At 55.8% G+C, this 16,090-nt stretch overlaps 1 protein-coding gene across 5 annotated transcripts in view; it reads right to left on the bottom strand.

Moving 5' to 3' along the window:
- Positions 1-16,090, bottom strand: part of SCN5A (sodium voltage-gated channel alpha subunit 5) — a 94,607-nt gene that overhangs the window by 66,024 nt on the left and 12,493 nt on the right. For all 5 annotated transcript variants that reach the window (XR_009350841.1, XM_059162056.1, XM_059162058.1 and 2 more), the window contains exons 2-5: positions 11,960-12,274; positions 10,334-10,451; positions 2,911-3,001; positions 1,501-1,629 (exon numbers count right to left, since the gene is read on the bottom strand). Coding sequence is in view for 4 of the 5 variants with exons in the window: in XM_059162056.1 (XP_059018039.1) it covers positions 1,501-1,629; positions 2,911-3,001; positions 10,334-10,451; positions 11,960-12,232 (611 nt within the window). In the remaining variant the exon portion in view is untranslated. The remainder of the gene's footprint in view (positions 1-1,500; positions 1,630-2,910; positions 3,002-10,333; positions 10,452-11,959; positions 12,275-16,090) is intronic.

Below are 16,090 nucleotides of genomic sequence, written 5' to 3'. Positions count from 1 at the left end.
TCAGCCCTACCCTTAAAGTACATTCAGAATCTGACCATGTCCCTCAGCTTCTCTACTTAAACCCCAGTCCCTACCACCATCTCTCTCCTGGCTAGGAAAATAGCCCCTCAGCTACTGGGCAAACTTATGATACATAGCTCAGGTCTCATCACTCCCTGCCTTTCAACCCCTGATGGCTCTCTTCATGGCCCTCAAGGCCATAGGGCTGTCCCCCACCACCCTGCCTTCTCTCTGGCTACACTCTCCCTTGCTCACTTGGCTCTGCCCAGGCCTAAGTCTACAACGGCTTTGGGCAAGTGGCAGTGTCTCTCGGAGCCTCAGTTTTCCCGGTGGGTTGGTGTCAGCTCACAAGCAGAGTACCGAGAAGCAGATGTCCTGATGCATTTTCTAACCAGTGGACTCTCCCTCTCACCGGAAAGCACCCCATCAGCAGGGTCTGGCTGCCCGCTCTCCCTTCTCTTCCCCACAGCATGGCTGAGCTCATAGCCAGGGCTGCTCATGTCCTGGGTGAGGCAGACCTTGTCCGGCATGAATAGGTACATTTAGTGAATCCGAGAATCCTACAAAGCAGGCGCTGAACTGAACCTCCAACACCACCGAGGCCAGCACTATCCTTCCATGAGTCAGGGAAGGATACTGGGCAAAGTACTGGGCCCACCAGCTCCGCTCCCTGCCAGGGTGTGGTGCCCAGGCCCGCACACACATCAGGCTTCCAGAAAGGGTTTGATGGCTGAGCCCAGGCCACAGCTCCCACTCGGGAGGCCCACCCTGATCAGTCGTTGCCTCCAGAATGCAGCTTCTGTTGTGGACACATCCCGAGGGGAATGCCTCAACCCAGTCTCAGCGAGGATCTCTTTCCAGACAAGGACACTGCATGGCAGCAGGCCGGGGATATTCCCATTCACTCTCTGGCAGGCTCCTTGTGGGTCTTTGGCATCTGTTTTGTCATCTGTAAAATGGGGACAAGGGCTCTCCATCCAGGATACCTCACTGGATCATGCCAGTGACCAGGTGCCTTAGAATGTGCCAAAATATGGAGTGCGTGAGTGGAGAGAGCAGAGGTGCTGGTGTGCCCGGCGTGGGCTCCTGGGGATGCCCAGTCACTTCTCCAGGCTCCTTGTCTTTCCTGCTGACTCATTCTTAATCACCTTAGAATCTAGGTCATTGATCACAGTGCTCCAGAGATCTGGGGCTGTAACACTGGTTTCCCACCGTGGAAGGGGTAGAGGATGCTATGCCAGAATCTTAATGGATTCTGAGCCCAGGGCTGCACTGGGCCACCGCTGAGCGAGCGGGCTTGACTGCCATGGCCCACCAGGAGGGCTGGGGGCCTCCATCCTGTCTTCCTCTTGCCATAGCAGTGAGGCGGCTGCTCCCCAGCCATATGCAGCCCGCAGTGAGGGGGTGAGAAGGCCTGGTGGCGCAGGGCCAGGGAGGACGCCCACGTCCCTGACTGCGGCCTGGCGAGACACAGTACGGCGCAGAGAGCAAGGTACTCACGCCATGACGATCACACTGAAGTCTAGCCAGTTCCACGGGTCCCGGAGGAAGGTGAAAGCATGCAGGCAGAAGCCCCGGGCCAGAATCTTGACAAGAGACTCAAAGGTGTAAATGGCAGTGAAGGTGTACCTGGGAAGAGAGACCCGCAGGGCTTTTCAGGGAGGCTGCAGCCCGCAGGCCAGGTTGGCCAGGTTCCTCATGTGCGTGCCTGAGCCCTAGATAGCTCTGCTCTTAAGTAGCCCTCAGGCCAGACCCTTGGCCATCCCCCCTGGCCTAGCTGGAGGCTTGGTCCAAATGTGGGACTAATTACAGCACCTTTGCTGTAAGTCGATGCCGTAACATGATGACTCAGCATTGCTGAGCGCCCACCATGTGCCCCTCTGACCTTTCCATGTTCCCTCTTGTCTTGGTGTAAGAAGACCCTCGACTTCTCTCCTCACTCCAGCCCTGGGGGCCATGTACATGGGCATATGGTGGTCACTGGGTCTACCGTGTAAGGATGCTCAGATCATGTCACTCCCTCATCCTTGCTGGTGGTTCCTCAGCAACTAGTGACAAGAGCATGGTGTATTCTCAACTACCTACAGGTGGGTGGGTACAGCTGTCTCCAGTGCACTGGGGAAGGGGGCTGAGGTTCTAATGCCTGAGGCTGGGTGGGGTGAAGAATCGTGATGCCTAGATGCCGGGACCCTGAGCTGCTTCCTTCATCCCCGCAGTCCTGGGCGAACGCAGAGACCCACAAGGCAAGCCACTTTGGTAAGAGAGGCTGTCCCTGACATTCCGCCAGTTCCCTGAAAACAGGCACCAAGCGCCCCAAGGGGCTATCGGGTCTGTTTGAAACTTAAGGGTACCGTACTCTCATTTGAGAAGGATGGACTGGAAGCTGTTTTCTGAAATTGAGCAAATGGTCCCAGGAGGCAGCAGAGGGAGTAGTGAAGTGGGGACACCCCTGGACCATGCCCTACTGGACAAGATATGCCTCCAATTTCCAGCTTCCTGTCCCTCAAAGGGGGACAGTGGTTGTCCCCCAAAGGGGGACAGTGGTTGTCCCCATCCTATGGTGCCGCCCGGAGGGTCAGAGGAGATGTGGTTTACTATTCCACGGCAGCGCCCGGCAGACACTAAGTGCTCGGTAAGTCAGAGCCTTCCTCAGCCAGCTCAGTGCTCTTTAGGGTGGGTCAGGAAGGAATCTCCCACTTGGCCAACCTGGAGAGCTTCCTCCCTTGAGGACATCGCTCAAGGTAAGGAGCCGGTGGGGCCAAGAGTGGCCAGAGAGGGAAGGGGCCAAGCCAAGGACCCTCCAGGTGGGTGAGTCCTGCCGGTGACTTCTGGGGTGACTTTCGGGGCCACGGTATGGGACGGAAAGGGAGGGAGGGAGAGGCCAGCCACAGAGGCCCTGAAGATACTCACTCGACGTACTTGGTCCAGGGTGGAGGGTCGTGCTGGGCCATGAACACGCAGTTGGTCAGGATGGTACACATGATAAGCATACTGAACAACGTGGCGCAGAGGTCAAGGAAAGCTGCGTGCAGTGGGCCGGCGGGCCACTGGCGCCTGAGGGTCCTGCCCTTGCGATTGTCACTGCCATGCCACCGCCTTCATGTACATGGGCATATGGTGGTCACTGGGTGACCCCCCCCACGAGGTGGGGGCTCCAGGGCCCAGGCCCTGCCCACCTCTCCCCTCCTCGGCACTTGCAGCAGGAGCCCTGCCCTGCTCTGAAGTCCCTTCAGGGACCAGAGAGCTGACATGGCACCATTTGCAGAGTTCCACGTAGGGTCCGTCCTGGAGGGCAGGGAGGAAGACCCCCAGAGTAGAGCAGTTTTGACCCACAACCTCGTGGGAGGGAGATGGGATTTGGAAACTGCTCCTCAGGGGCCACTTGCTTGCAGGGAGAGGAAAGCCCTGGCAGTGGGGCTCCCAGTTCTTTCCCCTACTTCCCCCGGAAGGCTCCTTACCTTTGATCTAGGACCTCTCTGAAGGGTTCTGCTGTCCCAACAACCCTGAGGATGCAGGCGACGGCTCCTCATACTGCTACCTGCCCTTTGCACATGCCCCACCTAGTGCTCTCCTCCCCATCCTTCAAGAAACTCCTTAGCAGGTGCACCGCCTCTGAGCAGGGGCACCTGCCCTTGCCCCCTAAGCGGTAATGCCCATCTGTTCTCCATCAGAAGGGGAGCTCTTCAGATGTTGGGTCTTGGGCATCCTTCTGGGCCCCTGACCTTGAACTGAACTGCCCCAGGCCTTGGTTTATCCCTAACTTTCTGGCTACCTTCTCTGCTGCAAATGAAGCCCTGACTGACCTCCTGGCCTCTCTCACCACCACAAGACCTACAGGGAGCAAGGGGGCAGACCCTGGAGCCATGGAGGGACTAGGGCAGGGGACCCCTAAGGGGCCTGAGTCAGAACGGGAAACACTCGGCTGCTCTCTCAAATTCCCTCCCCAGCCCAAGAAGAGAAGCTGGGCTTCCTGCCCCTTGCGGCTGCCCCCAGGCTCATGGCGACGTGGTCCCCGGCCCCAGACCTGTGCAAAGCGGCCGCCCACCTGAGATTCCCTCTGGCTGCCAGGGAGCTGAAGTAATTGAGCCCTAGGGGCCTGCCTCTTTCCTCCCTAGCAGAGCTCCTCCGATTTCTAAGGCCTGGCCCCGCCTCAGGTCTGAGTGCAGTCAGCCAAGCCGGGGTGCAGACTTCTGGGAGAGTGTGGGGCTGCTCCGGCTGGGGAGGGAGGAGAGGTGAGTGAGGCCTCTCAAAGAATGCAGGCATGAGACCTCCACACTTCTAGTCCCCCTTCTAGGGAACTGAGGGAATTAAGAAATAGCCTGCCAAGCCCCACCCCCAGTTTATAATGAATTCTCCAATTTCTCACCTGAGATGAAAGAGGATCAGGCTTTGGGAACCTCCCTCAGTTAAAGCAGATGGCTCCAGGAAGCCCTGATTCCTGGTGGGAGGACACCTCTCGAGGCATGGGGTGTGGCTGGGGGTGGGGGGGTGGAGGGAGCCTGTGGGGGGGGGGGTCCCTCCGCTGGAGAGCTGCCTATCCCTCTGCCTGTGGGCAGGTCTCCCTGGCTAACCCTACTCCCTTCTCCCTCACACATGGCCCATGTTCCTCACACCCAGACTCTGTGCCAAGGCTGTCCTTATTGGGCAGACAGTTAACTTGCCCCTCAACCAGCTTTATTCACTAATCTCCCACCTGATCCACTACTGGGGATCCCAGGTGATTCCTGAAATATGAAAGTAATGACCCTAAGAGTAAATATTTATTGAGCCCTTCCTAGGTGCCAGGCTCTGCTCTCTGTAACCATTAACTAATTCAATTCTCCCAACAACCCTATGTGGGGTCAGTGGAGGGGAGGGACTTTGTCTCCATTTTGGACCTGAGGAGACTGAGGCACAAGGTCAGGCCGGAGATTCCTACAGCCGGTAGAATAAGAGCCCTCTCTCCTCACCCCGCAGACAACCGCATTCGAATCCTGGACAAGCACAAGTGTTAATTTATATGACAAAAGGGATTTGTGGATGTGATTAAATGACGGGTCTTGAGATGGGATATCACCTTGAATTGTCTGGGCAGGCCCCGTGTCAGCACAGGCTCCTTCTAAGCAAAGGAGGTAGGCAGGACGGTTGGCAGTGGAGCCTTGTCTGTGGGAAGAATCCCACAAGCGGTTGCTGACTTCACACACGGGGCTATCCTAAGCCAAGGAGTCCACACAGCCTCTAGAAACTGGAAAAGACTAGGCCCAGAGTCTCCCCTGGTGCCTCCAGGGAGGAACGCAGCCCCGCCTAAACGCCCTCAAGTGAGACCCTCCTGGACTCTTGACCTCCACAAGTGTATGATGCTACATTTTGTGGTTTTAAACCACTATATTTGTGGTGATTTGTTGAAGGGGCCACAGACTGTCAGTACAAAGCCGGTCAATGGCCTGGCCCTGCTCCGAGCCCCCGCCTCTCAGCGCAGGCCCCCCTACTCTGAGCCCTGTCTCTGCATGAGAACACCTGCCTCCAGACAGAAGGTCTGGGGCAAGTCACACTGCCTCATGGGTATTGCTGCCTCATACGTGGTCTCTGTTACCCACAGGGCAGTAAAACCAATGAGTGAAAGGCTTTGTAAAGTGTGTGCACACTGCCACCCTGCCGAGGTGGGGGTTAGGGGATGAAACTGTCATTTTTTTTTTTTAAGATTTTATTTATTTATTTGACAGGCAGAGATTACAAGTAGGCAGAGAGGCAGGCAGAGAGAGAGAGGAGGAAGCAGACTCCCCACTGAGCAGAGAGCCCGATGCGGGGCTCGATCCCAGGACCCTGGGATCATGACCTGAGCCGAAGGCAGAGGCTTAACCCACTGAGCCACCCAGGCGCCCCTGAAACTGTCATTTTTAAGAACAGACCTAAAGAGCATGTGTGCTCGGCCCTGGGTGGGAGACAGGGAGGGAGGAAACAGTTCCAAGATGGGACATTGTGAGAAAACGGGCCTGCCTAGGGCTGGGCAGGAGGCTTCCTGGAGGAGGTGTTTAGACAGGCACCCAAGGCTGGACAGGGTTCCTTTAGCAATCCATCAGCCTGCTGGTCACGGTGAAGCAAGCTGGGCTGCCTGGGGAGACCCCTCTCAACAGCTCTCACTAGAGCGAAGAAAAGGCCCCTGGCAGCAGTGGACAGGCTGCCTTGGACCAACAGACGCGGCTGGAGCTCAGGTGAGTTGAACTCTGGCATCAAGACTTAGGGAAGAGCCAGAGAAGACGGCTCGCTCTTTGGAATGCTGCCAGCCACGGTCTGCGTCCCATGGTGGGGAATGACAGGAGCTGCCTGCCTGGGTTCTGGCTGTTTGACCAAAGGCAATGGCTTAGGGGGAGGTGCAGCAAACCCTAGACTGGGAGCTGCTTGACCACTGGAAACCCTGCCTGGCTCTTCCGAACCTGAGGACCACCTTTCCATTATTCTCCATCACTATGTGTGTGTGTTCTCTTCCTGCCTACAGGTGCCTCCAGTCCACGTGACTCTGCTCAGAGCATCCCTGGGTCCCCCATGGAGCCCGGCAGGCAGCCAATACCGGAGAGATGAGTCAAGTGCACTCCATCCCCGGGCACACCTGTTTGCACTGCCTGGCAGTTTCAGGCCAATGACTGAGCTGGCCCCATGTGTGGGCAGAGGCAAAGGCCAGCTCTCTAGGTCTGAGCTCTGCTGAACATCTTCAATCCTGTCATGTCATTGTCCCCAAACACCCACTCCCAGCCTCATGATTAAAATGCCAGCAAGGACTGCCTGCATGGGTGGTGGGGAATGCCTTAAACTTGGCCTGCCTAGACTGCTTGTCTTTGGATCCCGAGAAGTCAACAACAACAACAACAAAACCTCGAGAAAAGAAGGGATGCTGTGGGGGGCATTTTCATCTATGTGTGTCATGCAGTGAACATGCACACACACGCACACAAACACACACAAACATGTGGTTTGATTGCCCATTTGAATCTGCTAGAGAAACGTGGGAGGATTTTGTGAACAGACCCTGTGTACCCAGGAAGGCAGAAAGCTTCTCGGCGTGAACGTGATGCCTCTCTGAATGTGACTGCAGCAGAATTGGGAATTCAGTTGGTTTCTTTTATTTAATCCTGGCAGGAACACATTCTGCAGGATTATAACAAAAATACATTGGAAAAAAAATAATTCTACATACCCATATTTACTTTTTAGGCCACTTCCCAGGGATGCTGAACAAGCGTGGCACTCAGAGCAAAGCTGAGCGGAATTACGGGGCACTTGCTAGCAGATTGCTGGGAATGCCTGCCTCATTCCTAGTGAGTGGGTTTTCTTCCTTGAGAGCAGGGGCCACCCTCCTGCCCCTTGCTTTGTTCATCTCTGCCCCCTGACCCTTTCCAAAGGGCCGAGCCCCAAAGGGCACCCATGGGTGGCTCAGAGGTATCTGGGTGGATATGAAAACATAAGCCAAGCATGGAACAGAGTTTCAGTTTGGCAGAAATGCTAGATCTCTGCTGCAGGGCAATATGCACATAAAATCCACATAAACACCACTGCACCCTACACTTAAACGTGGTCACAACAGTGAATTTTATGTTCTGTGGTTTTTTTTTTTTTTTTCCTCACTACAACAGAAAAGAATGTAAGCAGAGTGCAAGTTCACTACTCAGAACACGAAATCTGTATGCAGATTCACAGTGACTGCTGATGGGCACGAGGCTCCTTTTTGAGGTGATGACATGCTCTGGAATTGGATAGTGGGGATGGTTGTACCACCGTAGGAATATACTAAAATCCACTCAGCTGGACGTCTCAAAACAATATGTTGTATGGTATGTGGATTACATTTCAACTAAGAAAAAAAGAAATACACGAAGAGTTTGTGGATTCCTAGGCTTCACACTGGAGCTTCTGGTCTGGAAAGGGCCAGGAATCCGCATTTTGAATAAACTACCAGGTGAGCCGTAGATGACCCTCAGAGACCCACACCTGGAAACACCTGTCCAGGGAGCTGTGTGCGAGGATCGCCGGGCCCTCGAGAAAATGCAGGTCCTGGGGTGGGGCCTGAGACTCGGCAATTCTTACGAGATCCTCAGGCTGCTGTTGCTACTTGTCTGTGTGCCACACTCTGAATGGCAAGGCTCAAGGGCACAGAGGGGCAGCTCTCAAACCTCATATATCTAGACCCTTCCTCTCCCCACTGCCCCCGAGCCCACTAAGGGGCGCTATTGAGGGCCATCAGAGTGCTTCCAATCCCTGGCAGCTGGAGGATCCAGGCAGCCCCTGGGAGCCCACTTCAGGGCCTCAACCATGGCAAGCCACCTCCCTGGGGCAGCTGCCCTGGGGGACACAGGCCAGCTCTGAGGCCTCAGGGTCGGTCGTGCCCTGAATGGGGGTGGGGGTGGTGGCGGGGATGGGGAAGCAGGGGGGACACCAGCAGCATCGCACAGCCTCAGTCACTGCTCAACGGACCCTCTGGCCAGGCTGTGGGCACCAGTGCTTCCCAACCACCTCCCTGGCCTCATCTGGCCACCCCCACCCAGGGCCCAGCCCAGGGCCCTGCAGGAATCCTGGGGCTGCCGCTGTATCCCTGGAGGCGCCCAGCTGCCAAACAGTGTTGGGTTGGTTAGATACCTGGAGGAGAAGCCCCAGGTGGGAGCCGGAGCATGCTTTCAGGGAGGCCACGCCCTTGGAGTGAGGGGGAGACCAGCTCTGAGCTGGAACGGAGGCCGGCCTTGCCTTCTCCCTCTGCGCTGTCCTCACCAGCCGGCGCCTACCCGCTGGCAGAAATGACAACTATTCTCGTAGCTGTCTTATCAGTCTGAGGGGATGGTACAATTCCCAAGAGGGCAAAAACAGGGTCTTGTTCAGCTCCATGCACCCAGGGTGCCCTGCAAAGTGCTGGGTGTCTCCAAGGAGTTTAGAAACAGTTGCAGAATGGCCCAAAATTAAATCCAGAACTACCCTTGCCTCACAAAGGAAGACACAGCTAGGAAGGGCAGGCTGCTCCCTGAACGGAACCGCGCCCCTCAGTGTCTGTCCACTCTAGAGACCTCTCCGAGGCTGCCACGGCTGTGGCTGTACGTGGGACTTTGCCTGGACACACACATCTAGCGAGCCCTGGGGGAAAGGCAGGAGTGAGCCGGAGGCGGGGAGAGAGGGTCTGCATGCAGAGAACAGATTTGGCACTGAGCTCTTCCAATTAACCCCTGGGGTGAGGATTGGGCACTGGGGCACAGGTGAGTGGAGCCTGGAACGGGCATCCCTCACCCCCGCCTGGCCAGGAAAAGCCCCTGAGCTGTCAGCATCTGTCTCGGTGACTTAGCTCCTCATGGGGCAGCTGTTTTCCTGAAGCCTCCAGCCCTGCTCAGAGGTTAATGGGTCTTTGACTCAGCCTCGGAAAACGTCCATCCAGAGAGGGGATGGAGGGGAGGGCCTTGGGGAGCTCTATCAGGCTAGCCTGCTGCGCCCACGGCTAATCACTCTGCAGAGCCCAGCAGCACTGATTCGATTAATGGCCCAGCCAGCTGCCAGCCAAAGGAAGGCTGCCCAGGCCGGCACCACGAGACACAGATGCCTCTGACTGCATCCGGACACCGGCCTCCCCACCCTCCCCACCGCTGCCTCCCCATCTGTGGGGCCCCCTTTCTGAAGTCCACGGAACAGCAGTGATTGGGTGCTGGGGTCCTGTCCCACATCCCACGCGGCCTGAATGAGGCCCCCTTCGGGCCCAAAGGCCAGTCTGTCCCTTGTCACACTGCAGCACTCCCAGAGCGTTCCTCCGCAGCCGGCAGCTTTTTTAGGCTGTGGTTTATATAATTTAATGCTAACCAGAGTTCTTTGATAGAACTCTGAAACTGCAAACATTTCGTCAACACTTAATCAAAAAGCAAGTGTTGCCTCCCTAGAAGGGTGCCCACGTGTGAAAAAAACAGAGGTCTCTTTACTGGAAAGTGGTTTCTCCTCAGCCCAGCCCTGATGCCCTGTTTGAGGTCCCTGCGTGGGGATGGGGAGGCAGTGGCAGGGGACTTGGGAGCCAAAGCAGAGCCAGGGGACATTGGCAGAACTCTTGTCTTCTGGGATCCTCAATAACCTGGCTGCCAGAGTGCTTCTCTACTGAAGCTGGGTTTCCCAAACTTTCACGTGCCCAAGAATCCCCTGGGATGTTGCTGAAATGCAGACGCTTATTTGGCAGGTCCGGTGTGGGGTCCAAGGGCTCTACATTTCCGACCCGCCACTAGGCTATGACCGTGATGCTTGGGTCTTCAGAGACCTGCACCATTCTTAGCCCCAAACACCCTGCCCACTCCGTGTAGGGCCCGGAGGAGACACCCAGCAGGGACTCACTGCAAAGGATATGAATGAACCAGAATCTTCACGGCAGCTCTCCGGACAGGGTGGAAGGGACTGAGGACATACAAGGCATTGGTGGCACTGAACCGGAAGATGGTCTTGCCTTTATTCAGCACGATGAAGGTCTGTGGACAGAGAGCGGCTTTAAGTTGGGGTGGTGGCCCCTAGGCCCCTGTACAAGGAGGATTCTGGGGGGCAGTGGTTGACTCAGAACCCTAGAACCCTTCCTAAGGGTGGAGTGGGAGGAAGAGAGGGACAGAGAAAGGCAGAGGGCATGGAGAGGGCAGGTCAGTGGCCCCTTACGGTGTTGCCTGTGGCTGTAGTGCCTGTGGCTGTAGTGGGATAAGGTCAAGTTTAGGGGAATGTCAGGTTGGGTGGGACTTAGTTCAGTTTCAAAATGACAGGCTTTGGCCTTCACCTCGATCCTAATTGTTACTTCCAGCTGTGACCAACCATGACCTAGACCCACCTACCCTGATGGATCCCAGCTTCCAGACTAACTCTGACCCCACCCCGACTTGCATCACTTGAACCAGGTTCAAGGTCTCTTCTCCCACCTCTGCATATAGACTGGGTGGGCTTTCCCTTTACCCACACACTCACACCCACTCCCATCACACAGGAGACAACCACACCTGTCCCCAGGCTCTTGGTCTCTGAAATGCACGGTCACACACACACTCAGGCACCTAGTGATACAGACCCACAGGACTCACACTTGCCCTGGGAGCACTGACTCTGTCTGCCCTCTGGCTTTTTCCCAATAATGAGAGCAACCACCTTCTTCCTCTGTACCTGCCCTGGGCCATGGTTCAAGTATTCTTGATCACAGGGATAGAAAACAGTGTCCCTGACCCAGCCCACCCTTGACTCCATCCTCAAATGCAAACCCGCCTTCCTCCAGCAGCGAGGCCTGGAAGAGTGGGCAACCAGCTGGGGACCAGGCCTCTGTGGGAGCGTCGTGTGCCTGTGGTTTGAGCGGTGAGGCCGGGGCAGGGCACCCAGATGGGGGAATCCAACTCCTGGGTGGAAATCCCTGCTGGGAGGGAGCCCGAGTCACCCTGCCTCGTGGACAAAAGCAACTTGGTCTCCCTATACTCAGAAGGACAACAGCAGAACAAGCTCTCTTCCCACCCTTCTGAGATTTCCCTTTCGCCTTCACTGCCCCATTGCCAGCCTGCAAGGCCCAGGAGCTGCTGCTGCGGCCGCCGGCCTGAGCTACCTAGGCACAGTCAGGCCCAGTGAACCCCCTGGGCTATACCTGGGACCACATGCTGTGCTCTGGGGTCCAGCTCCAAATCATACACCCTGCAGGATGGCTGGAGTCTGCCCAAGGGGAAAGTCTAACTACAGATGACCCCCATAGCTGGCACTCCCCAAGGAGGCAAGATTTCAACTGTGGCTGCCTGCTCCTTCTCTTCTAACACCAAACATTATCAGGCTGCGTGATTCTGGCTTTTATTCGGGAATAAAATGAAAATGATTAGAATATAGATCCCCAGTGACTCACTCCCCCAAACCCAGGGAGCCCGCCCCAAACGCAGCCCCATATGGAGGTGAGGCCCTCTCCCTGTCTACTGCACTGAGAGGGGAGCTGCAGGAAGGCGTGGGCAGGGAGGTGGGCGGCAGTCACCTTTTGGGTGCTATAGAAGGGGTCCAGGTCCTCCAGGGGCTCCCCGATGAGCTCTCGGGGCGGGTTGCCATAGAGATCTGGCAGCTTTTTGGAGGCCTGCAGGTCCAGCTGGGGCCGGGGAGGCTCCTCCTCTGGCAGCCCTTCTCGGCTCTCCTGTGAGGCGGCCGAGCCTCGGGCTTGCTTCTCCGCCATGCGTTTCTCGATGGCCGCCAGGGACTCCCGGGTAAACCTGCGGAAGCTGCTGGTGCCCCGAGGTAACAGGAAGTCTGCCATCTTCTCATCCTGCTTCTGGGGCCCAGGCAGTCCTCGCGTGGCCTGTGGGGAAGCCAGAGAACACGGGCTGTGCAGGTGGAGGGAAGGACGCAAAGTTTGCAGAGAGGGTCCCGGCCACAGTCCCCAACATCTCCAGAGGCACACCTCGCTGGTGCTGGCCTGGGCAAACCCAGTGTCCTCAAGGCTGCGGGCTCTGTGTGGGGATGCACAGGAGGGTCCCTTTCCCGTCCTAGCGAGCACATTTGATGGCAATTAGTCAAGAGTGGCTGTGTCACTGAAGTCCTTTGTTCTGCCCCACTCAACACAAAAGGGAACACTTGCCCTTGTGGGTTCCTGAACCGAGCCGAATGAAACACTTCCTACAAAGGTGATGACTCTCTCTGGACAAGAAGGGACACTTGCTGGGGCAGGGCTGGGACCTGTCATCTTTTTGTCCCAGGGCCTTGGCAAGGCTGGTCCTGAACAAATGAATGATGGAAGGAATGATGAAGAATGTGCAGGTGAGGGAAGGGTGTGGAAAGGTACCCAGTGCCGTCCCTCCTCTCAAGCTTGTCCCTTCTATGGGAAACCCTGGAGCCCTGTGGAAGGTGATCAGAGGCGTCCTGGGCCAATGCCCAGGCTTCTTTTCTGGGCAGAGGCAGCCCAGGCAGTGGGGCCAAAGGGTGGGAGGGGGGTACTCTGTCTATCTCCCCACAGCACCATGTGCCTGCAGGCAAAGGGTGCCTAGACTTTCCCTGGGGCATGGAGGTGCCAACATCTGGCACCTGAAGGACCACCTGTGTCTGCCGAATCAGACCCAGGCAAATGCCAGGGGGTTTGAAACAGCAGGGGCACAGCTTCAGAGCTGTCATCCAGATGTCAGCACCCCATGTACACAACTGCAGCAATGTCCTGCTGGAGGGCCCCCTGCCCAAATGCCCAGGGCGAGCATTCTTCCCAAGATAGGAAGCTCCAATGGAGCATCTTGGGCTCTTCACACCTCTCCATGTGCTCCCCTCCTCCCAAATCCGAACAAATGAGGGCTGCCCCTGGTGCTGGCCGAACCAGAAAACAGGGACCACCCTCCACAGGGGTGTCCGAGAAGCACACGCATGGGACTCATGCCAGACTGCGAGAATGTGGGCCCCCGTGGCCTCAACCGATCTGGGACCTGGTGTGAACATGCTCTGCCTATGACATGGAGACCAAAGAATGTACTCTTGACTGTCCCAGCAAAACAGGATGTGGTAGGCACAGAAGCTCCGACCGGGACTCCACCGGGAAGGGGGAGGCAGTGTCGCTAATTACCACATCAAACCCAGGAATGGCTGGGCACCAGCTCAAGGGGGCAGGGCGGACACCTGTTGGAGATCTCTGCCAGGACAGAATCCCTTTCCGTCAACCAAAGGCAGGCTTTGCCTTGATCTCACTCCCATGAAATACGTCACCAATGACCCCGGCGATCCGCTGCATCAATCCTTGCACATAGCCAGCAAAGGTCCCAGGCTCCGGGCCCAGGATGGCTGGGAGGCAGGCACCTGGTCAGCTGACAGGTAAACGGTGAGCAAGCATAACACAGCCAGGCCTCCAAAGGGCACCTCTGGTCCCCAGGGAAGGGCAATGAGGCCGGTGTGAAGGGAGGTCAGAGGAGAGGTCCTAGGACCTAGCACTCTAAAAACCACTCCATCCTTCGGGGTCTTGTTCCTCTGTTTCATTCAAGACAAGTTAAAGGAACACCTTTGATAATAATAGCAGGTGAGGGAGTAGGTTCCCCTGTTATAAAAGCGTGTCCCTGTTCAGCTTCCATCTTTGAGTGAACAAGAAAGGTGTCTGTGACACTCATTGCCGAACGTGAATGGCGATTTTTTTTCCCTAAAGATTTTTATTTATTCATTTGAGAGAGAGAGAGAGACAGAGAGAGCACAAGCAAGGGGAGTGGCAGAGGGAGAAGAAGACTCCCCACCAAGCAGGAAGCCCTAGGCGATATGGGGCTCCATCCCAGGACCCTGAGATCATGACCTGAGCCGAAGGCAGATGCCTGACCCACAGAGCCACCCAAGTGCCCCATGAATGGTAATTTTTTTCCTTTGCTGGTAAAAATGTGGGTCATGGTACACTTTCCCTTTTGTACTTTTCTTTAGTGCTTGAATTACTTAGGATGATCTTGTATTATTTTTACAAAAACAAGGGCCTTAGTCCTTACTGAGAAAAGAAAAAAAGAAAAAAAGCCAGCCAGGATGACAATGGCCCTTTCCAGGACAATCCTCTCCACCATCAGCAATCACTATTTAAGTAAATCAGGAAGCCTCCTCTTTGGCTTGGAATTTTTTCCTAAAAATAGTGTTCTCTGTCTCATTGTATCCATCTGTGTCCCATGCCTGCAAGGGTTCTGGGGACACGTGTATGCCCATGGACTTGCAGAGGTTCACCGGTATATACTGGGGAGTGTGTGTGTGTGTGTGTGTGTGTAAGGGAGAGAGAGACAGAGACAGAGAATGTGCGTGCACATACAAGCTCACACCTACGTAGCCGTCTGTTCCAGTAAAGGTGTTAAAAAATGTGTATTAAAATCAATTGATTCACGTAGATTGGCGCACATATTCTAAGTGTGCAGGTGGATGAATTTTCTCAAACTAAACACAGCTGGAAAGAGCACCCAGGTCAAGGAAAAAATTGTCCCCTGTCCCTCACACTTGGATTCCCCTCCAGTCACCAGCTACCTCCCTGGCCAAGGGAGACCACGCTCCCGACTGCTAATGGCAGGGACAGCTTTCCTTGTCTGTGGAGTTTAGGGGTTCCTAAAAGCCTCTTGGACGGGTGGGAAAGATTTCAGCGTAGGAGGAAATGTTCCTTGTTCTTACTAACTTTTAAATGCAACTGAGCACTTCCCTCAATCACGAATACAGGCAGCAAAGTGATCGTGTTAACGGTGCTGGGACCCACAGAACCTGCTGACATTCTCCTGTTCTGTGACCAGTGCCCCCAGGATCTCAGATATCATGAACACAATTAAAAGGCTTATCAGACCTGCTGCCAAATCTCATTATTTCACATGTTAATAAAGAAGCACTGACAATGGGGCCTAGATCTGAGGAACGTCTTGTTCCCCGTGGCCTCCAGTAGAGCACCTGAATCCTTGGGACTCTGTGGTTCCTGAAACCAGGTGAGGTTCCCAGCAGCCAGGCAGCCTCAGGTTCCAAAGTAAACCAGTCAAGCGTGTCCTTTGTCTCTGGGCCTGCAGGCAGGACAGATCCTTTTTCTTCCTGTTCTCCCCCTGCCTGCACCTGGTTTTGGCCTTGCTCTTCCTTTAGCAGCTCAGGGCCCACGCCCTGCCTGAGGCTGAGACTGGATGAGCCCTGGCTGCAAGGTTTCTAGTGATGCCCGAGTTGGGGGGCTGGGGTTGGAGGGCCCGAGGACACTCCAGGCTCAGACCCAGCCATCTCCTGCAGGCCTAGGAGGTCAGGCCCCCAGCAATCTGGGGAAAGAACACGTCTCAGTCTTACACAGATCCAATGTGTGGAGAGGCCTGGCCTGATTTGATTCTGAGACTGTTCCTCTAGAAGCAGCACCCCATGGCTCCCTTCCCTCGTCCAGGCTAGCTTCTTTGTCCCCATCAGTCCTGTAGATGCTCCCTGGGCTGGAACGTCTTCTTCCAGCTGACCACCCTGCCCAACCTGGTTGCTCCTGTTCTGTCGGCCTGACTCAAGCTACAGGGGACCTCAACCCAATCCTGTCCCAAGTTTATCAGTTTCTGGTTACCGGGGGCTTCTCTGTCAAAGTTCTGCTGGCTCCTGAGCCCAGGGAAGCAATCTGTGAAGCTTCCTTTTCAATCTGATCCTTTCCTGCGACACTGGCTACAAGGCCCCCTCCCCCCCCCCC

Source organism: Mustela lutreola, chromosome 2 (genome assembly GCF_030435805.1).
Source record: "Mustela lutreola isolate mMusLut2 chromosome 2, mMusLut2.pri, whole genome shotgun sequence".
Lineage (NCBI taxonomy): Eukaryota > Metazoa > Chordata > Mammalia > Carnivora > Mustelidae > Mustela > Mustela lutreola.
The sequence above is the reverse complement of the archived record's forward strand: the minus strand, read 5'-3'. Positions and strand labels throughout refer to the sequence as shown.